The sequence below is a fragment of the Lactuca serriola genome, chromosome 1 (assembly GCF_051521515.1).
Source record: "Lactuca serriola cultivar US96UC23 chromosome 1, Lser_US96UC23_V15, whole genome shotgun sequence".
In the NCBI taxonomy this organism is placed as follows: Eukaryota; Viridiplantae; Streptophyta; class Magnoliopsida; order Asterales; family Asteraceae; genus Lactuca; species Lactuca serriola.
The window spans coordinates 115,862,789-115,870,170 of record NC_136408.1 but is presented as its reverse complement, the minus strand read 5'-3'; the positions used below and the strand labels follow the sequence as shown (position 1 = coordinate 115,870,170).

General features: G+C 44.1%; 1 protein-coding gene across 1 annotated transcript; it reads right to left on the bottom strand.

Annotated features, from left to right (window-relative positions):
* Positions 1–242: 242 nt before the first annotated feature.
* Positions 243–1,794, bottom strand: LOC145097704 (putative mitochondrial protein ymf1). The gene has a single exon (XM_079035341.1). The coding sequence runs from the start codon at positions 804–806 to the stop codon at positions 318–320; it is 489 nt and encodes a 162-aa protein (XP_078891467.1). The 5' UTR covers positions 807–1,794; the 3' UTR covers positions 243–317.
* Positions 1,795–7,382: the final 5,588 nt, after the last annotated feature.

Genomic DNA, 7,382 nt, shown 5'->3' with positions numbered 1-7,382 from the left:
GATTGAATGGCCAATTCTCCTCCGGACCCTCGATTCGATTGTTTTCCAAGAATGTTGAGCCGGGTATGTAAGCCATGTATCTGGGAGGAACTTAAAAGAAGGGCTTTCGGTTTTTTTCACCCCGTTTTGTGGTCTTGCAGCTATTTAAATAAATAAGAATATAAAATTATATATATATATAATAAGACTTTTTTAGAAGAAAGATTCTATATATGTCCAATCCCCAGTGGTGGTGGGACCAACCAAGATGTATGTCGTCCAACCCAACCTCAGACTCTTTCTTCCCGACCTATTTGACTCTCTGGCCGCAGTTATAGTTATTTAGGTGGTATCCCGAGATTGAAGAGATCGAATTCCTCCGGGGAACACACGAAACAAAGATATGAACTGGGTAAATAGAAATGGAAAAGAGATGTTTCCAATTCATCAAAATGAGAAGCTTTTTCTACATCCATATGATCTACTAAAGTAGATCGGTATTGCCCATATAATAAAAGCAGATCTTGGTCCATGGAATCCCAAGAAGGTAAGAACTCCAACCTGTCCGATGCTTCTTCGGCCAAATACGATATACAAGTGGGACCTGCACTATGCGCAAGCTGTGCGAAAAACCGCTTCTTTTTTCCGGTTCTGAAACAACTTGGGCGAAATAGGGTTCTACCGGGAAACCATGGATTTTTTAGTTTTCGCCATTGGTTACTGGTTGAGCCACTGGAATGGAATGAGATAAGAATCTCTGGAGATCTTTCCTCTCCACTTACTCGTAACAGGCTTTCCCTCTGTAGAAGACTTCTTCCGAATGGCATAATTGGGAGATTGATTCCTCGATCTTCAAAGAAAACTGACTCCTCCTACTCCTTCTTCTCCTTTAGGATAGGATCGTCGTTGGTCCTTCTTTCACTAATGATCTAATGATCTCACCATTTTCTAGTAGTTCTCGCGAACGCGCGAGGGACTATCCTTTCTATCGCTTGCCCTTTCTTTTCACTCTCAAGACAAGGCTCTCTCTCTTTTATAAAGCGAAGCAAAGCGCATGGCGCTGAAAGCTCAATAAACACAGACGAACACGATGCAGGGCATAGCATAAATGAAACCGCTGATCATTTCATAAAACATATATGCTTGACCTTTCTCGATGCTTTTTTTGGGTGACTCACCAACCGACCCAGCAGTGATCGATGACAGAATGGTACGAACAAATCAAAGTCATTGGATTTGGTAGTTCTCCATGGACTTCTCTCTTTAGCCCTTTGTATATGTTCATAAATGGGTGTGCACCTCCAGATGGGCGGGGGCCGGCCTCCCACTCTCTTATCTTATGCAGCATTTATTAGCGGTTGGGTGGATCGTGCAATAAGCCTCTCTCGACCCTCCGTTTCTCATACGTCTTTATGAAAGCCTCTCGCCTTTCGAGATCCGGTCCATCATCAACTCAGTCAGATCTTCTTGTTTGCCCGCTTTGATTAGGCTTCCTTTAACGGATTTGATCGGCATTTCGTGCCTGCAGTCCTGCTGAATTCGACCTTTTATCAGGGTAGCGTAGTAAGGTTAGAGGCGCAACTAGAAGAGTTGGCCCTATTTCTCTTTTTTGATCAATTCGATTGCAGTCTCCGAAGTCCTTCTTGATCGATGGTCCCCATTAGCATTAGTGCTAATTAGCAGCCGCTTTTTTTGGAAGGCGAGATACTTATGTGTGACCGCGGATTCCACGGTAGCAGTAGTTCTAGCTCTACATTAGGAGCAGGGGGGCTCTATCTAAAGGAGGTACGGACCCCTCCCATAGTACGGTACGATGCAGCTGAAAAACTGAATAGGCTACCGCGGCTCGCTTCGCTTTTGTTGCGGAGCTCACTGCTTTTGGAGTAGTGCTTGCAGCTTGCTGCTTTCTGTTCAAGCGGAGCTCGCTGTCTACTCCACGAGTCGCCACAGCTTCGCCTACGCCACTTGTATATAGACAACAATAGCGCCCAAGATTTCCCCTTCGCGTAGTTCATTGAACCTTCCAACTTCACTCCGTGGCCTGTGCTAAAGAAGCGTGTCTTAACTAATTCCTTTGAACTCATTTCACCTATTCTACCTCTCGATATCTCCTCACCTTGCACCTTTTCTTTCTTTTCCTCATCCCATGATCCTTTCCCATGTCGTGGAAGTGAGCTCCTTCGTCGCTCCTTCATTCTTCATAACGACTATAACCAAGCTGCCAACCAATAAAGCAAGCACCTTCATGGACTGAGACCGTGGAAGCTCCGTTAGCACCTTAAGGCTGTCTTTATCCTGAGAACCCTCGGGAATATTCAGAGACTCGGCTAATGCTTCTAGGCCCACATTCGGAGACAGACCAAGCACCTCTCTTACCCACTCACTATCTAATAAACCGGACTGGCTTATTATCTGAATGAGATCGGAAAGAGAGGAGGTAGCCCAAATCTTCCAATAGGCGCATACGAAAGGTTCTGAAAGAATTGAAAAAGCTCTGAAAAATAAACAACCCGACCTGAGGAACTACCAACAACGGAAGAACTAGCAACAGCGGGAGAAACCGTTTCTAACCTCAGCTTCACCCCCTTCCTCGGGATTCTTTCTTTGATGATATGCCCTAAGCCCCTTTCAGAAGACCGAAGTCATTGGTGCTTTCCATAAGGGGTAAGAGCGCCATAAAGACTATTGGTACCTATCATAGACTTGACTCATTTTATGGGCTTGAATTCCTTTCCCCGAGTTAGAGGGGTTTTCTGAAGGTCTTCCTCAAGGGCCACTTGGTTCTCAAAAAGACTGTTACCCCCGGCCAGAGTAGAAGTAGGCAAACGGATGTTTCTGGGGGGAACTACGGGAGACGGAGACAGGTGGTTAGGCGAGATTCTAACTTCTGGCTCATCGCAATTCCATTTCTTAAAGTGCAAGTCCAGTTTTCTCTTTTTATGAAAGTGAAAGTCAGGTTAGCCCCTTCTTTCAATTCCAAAGATGCTCTCAAATTGCTGTTCAAGATTATTTTACCCTAAGGCTTCTCGCGGTCAGGCAAGCGTGGCAGAGCGTAGCATGTATCCAGCCATCCGAACTACTTACTGAAGGGCAAGCACCAACGAATTACTCACTTCATTCACAGCGCGGGGGAGAGACAGAGAGGGGTCAGTAATAACTCACAGCCGGGGTAAAAAGGTCCTACTTCCTTACTCACTCAAGTCATTGCTTTGACCGAACCATAGGCCGAAAAGAAAAGATTTTTTAGATACTTGTTACAGGCCTGACCAAGAGCGCAAAAGAGCTTTATTTAGAATTAGAGTAAGGGCACGCCATTTGCAATGCCTTTTCTTGCTTTCGACAGGACCCCCTTCCGACAGGAGAAAAAAGATTACGCCAATGCCAATTGCCAATGATATAGAGTTTCTAGCGATTACGACTATAAAGGGCAGGAGATGAATTAAAGAATCGTACTGCAACTGCTGAAGAGAGATCAGAGCTAGTACTAGAGGAAGCGATAGCGGACAAAAGAGCTCAGAGAGCAGTGCAGCTAAGCGGGAAGATCTGTGATCTATTTGAAAGAGCATATCGCAAAGACCGGTATATTGCACATACTGATTGATTGATTGTATAGATTGAGTCTCAATTAGAGAGTTATGATATATCTATAGTACCCCCGCCGATGAGACTTTCCAGCTCGAGGCTAGAAGCTACCAACACTTTAATACAAACAAAAACAGAAATCGGAATTCGTGGGGCCCGAGGCCTTACAGAAAAAGATCGATGAACGATTAAGCGAGACTTTGCCTTAGAGACCAATGAAATGAGACCAAGAAGCTTTATTACACAAAAGTTCTTTGAAGACCTTTTGCTTCTGCTTCCCTGCTTACTATTGCTATCACCTCAACTGCTTTGACCTGCTCACTTAGAGTGAAGATCAATAATGGGCGGAAAGGAGTTCACACAAGACCACAGAGCGAGAGAGAGAGCCTTCGCTTACCTGTTTAACCGTGCCCTCCTATCACACCTATCTCCCTTTTCCTTCAGTCACATCCAGTCTCAGTTCTGCTTCCAACTACCGAGCTTGGACGTATAGCAAGATTGAATAAGAGATATGGCATACGGGAATAGTATATGAAATCACAAAGGCTGGAAAGAGACTGGAGAGGAGCGTGGAAAATACTTAATAAAGCACCTTAGCAATTACTAGTAATGCCCCTATCGACCTCAGTCTTGTTTTTTGCTAGCTTTAGTCTAGAACTAGACTATCTCATTAAACGTCGAATATCCCTATGATGCTAGCCAGTGAAAAAGGAAGGAGTCTACTTCTTTGCTGGCTTGACTCCAGAACTAGTAGAGGAAGGAAGCGATGATCGGTCTATCCCATTAAGCGTAATCCCGCTAGCCAATGAAAGGACTACTCTTCTTGGACTGTGAGCGACGACACCAGATCAGAGCTAAGTGAGAGACGATAAATGCGATTAAACTGCTTTATAACTGCTCGATTTATAAGTCTTGCCTAAGTCCTAGACTTGAATGAAGCAGCCTGGCTGAAAGTCGTATTTGCTTTTGCTTTTCTTGTTCTCTTTTCTTAGTTAGGCCCAAGAAAGTACAAGATATAGCTTGACTAATATACTAAGATGATAGCTAGAGACTAGAGATGAGAGTGCAGGATCTAGATTTGTAACAAATATTCGACTTTGCTTATGCAAATTGTTATGTACCAAAACCAAAGAATATCGTCGATGGGATACAAAAAAAGAGGATCCTACTTCGCTCATGCACCGTCTTTTCACCCTCCTACCGCTGGTAAAGCTAGCAGTCTAATAAAATTTCTGCATGTTAAGACAGCACACTAGTACATTTTCATTGACCACTGAGACCAACCCCCAAGCCCGGTCTTTGAACTAATAAAGATGGCATAGTAGAAAACTTCAGACTGACTATCATCGCGCTTGAAGTCCACCCAAGAGAGTTCCCCGGCTTCTCGTGATGAGCGCAGCGCAGCAAACGGTGTTTGCGCCAGAGGAGGGTGGTGAGAACCGTTGAGCCATTGGCTTGCTGAGCTTTTCTGATTTGGGTTTCTCACCCACATCACCGAGAGGAGGGCTTTTTTCGTTATAGAAAAGAAAGGTCAATGAAAGGATTCAGTAATGACGCCATGCATCACCATTGAGTGCTGTGCTGAAGAGAAAAAAACCGAAAAAAGTTCCCCACATTGGGAGAGAAAAGAGAAGACTGCGGTCAATGATCAATTGTGCACATCCTTTTTGGATGGTCGGCTTAGAGTGAAAGCATACGAACATAGACTTTGTGACTGACTTCGCCGTATAAGCATATCTTCACTGAAAGTCATTAGGGCTGCTTTTGCCCATGCCATGAATGAGAGTGAGTCCAGTCCATCTTCCTTCCCTGGATATGCTGTGTCCTCTACATTCGCTTCGTCCTCCGCCTCTACTGCGCAAAGATTTTGATCCCCCGTTTAGTGAGTCGTGAAAGCACCTACCTTATGTTTAGACGTATTGGTTTCAGTGAAAAGCCAAATAGAGAGTTTTGCGTGTGCCTGCTTTAGTAAGAGTAAGGAAAAAGCTTGAAAAGCGTACTTGCTTTAACAACGGAAAGAGGTTCCTTCAGCGGTTCAGCTTTAGGTCTCGGTTCAGGTGCTTTTCATGATTGTGGTGTTTGATTGGGCACGGGCGTTCCTGTCCTTACTTAGAGGTCAAGTTGCCACCTGTCTATCGAAGGGGGATTTCCCAGCCTATCTCGGTATATGTTACCGAAAGAAGGAAGAAGAATCTAATGATTTCCCTAATTCTGTGAGAAAGAAAAACCAGTTTGTTAGAGCTGGGGCAGAGAAGCAATCAACAGAATGGGTCCCTGTTGTTCACAAGTGAAGGCACTGAACGGATCAAGATCTCGTAAATTCATTGTCTTTCTTGATTCAAATCAGAAAGAACTTCTTTCGCTATTGAAGCCATGCCTGAGCTGTCAGCTTATTAGCATCCCTCTTCTGCGTTAGGAATTGTCCGAAAAGGTTCGATTGAATCCCATGCTTTCATGGTCCCTATCTCTGCCCCGGCACTGGCCGACACGTAGGTCTATTCCGCGCTTTCCTAGGTGCGCATCTCCATCTACTAAAAGTAGGGGTGGTTGCCATAGATAGATTGGGTCATTCGTAACCAGAGCAATAACCGATGCTACAGCATAAACTAAAGCTATACGTGGCGGCCCCTAAAGGCGTAACTGACAGGTTCTGTTTTATCTGCCCATCCGAGTCATCCCGTACTCCAAAAAAGCAGAGGTGAGGTCCGGAGAGTGGGACGGATCTACCTGGCCAAGGTGCCAATGTCAAGTGGTTATCCGAAGTGTTGGAATATGCTCTACCTACGGTACCTAACTAGTCTTTCTTTTCGGTAAATAAGAATACATTGACCGATGGAGGAGAACCCCCGAAGTAAACATAAATGAAGGGGCATACCCCACCCCAGGCAACCAAACAAAGAACTCAAGACACTCCCCGAGCTCTAAAATAAAGAAACTAACCTATGGAAAAAATTATTGAAATTAGATTACGATTACAAAGGCTAAAAATAATCCAAGTTTCTACGTAATCAAAAAGAGCCTAAGGATTAACCGAAACTAAGCACATACTAAGCCCAATAAGACACATTGGCCTAGATATACATGAGGCCAACTGAAAAACAGGTATACACATCAAATAAACTAGGATGAAACATAGGATTCGGTGGATGATTCGGCATCCTTTATTAATTGCGTATATAACGGTAGCCCTTCCTAAATAGTTTTTGAGTAGGCTAGGAAAGAAAGAAGAAATGATAGAGCGAAATGGGTTGGTTGCCCAAAGGGCTATCTGATCTGATCATGGGGGGATAGCACAAGGGCTTAAGGCATTGGTTTGCTAAATCGACATACAAGAAGATTGCATCATGCATGGGTTCGAATCCCATTTCTTCCAGTCTTTTCCTACTGAACACTTTCCTGCTCAAGATAGGGTACTAGAAAGGGATCATACGAAGGCTATGTTCTTTTTTTAGATCTAGCCTGAATGACTCCTAAACTAAAGGTTTTCATTATATCTAAAGTGTGCAGTGAGGGATCTTTATATTATAGGTAGCCAGTCTTTACTTCACTCGACCCAAGCAATGCCCAAAGAGTCCCATGCCTTTCTTGGTCGGACCAAGCCAACTGGCGATTTCCGACAAGTCTTTCCTAATTTTTAGAGCAAGAAGCGGAACTACAGGGATGAAATGAAAAGTGTTTCTTACGATTACGCCCAACAGCCCACTTGAGCAATTTTCCATTCTCCCATTGATTCCTATGAAGATAGGAAACTTGTATTTCTCATTCACAAATTCATCTTTGTTTATGCTGCTAACTCTCAGTTTGGTCCTACTTCTGATTCA

Excerpts from the sequence above, each read along its gene's own strand:
- LOC145097704 (XM_079035341.1), bottom strand. The coding sequence starts at position 806 with ATGCCATTCGGAAGAAGTCTTCTACAGAGGGAAAGCCTGTTACGAGTA.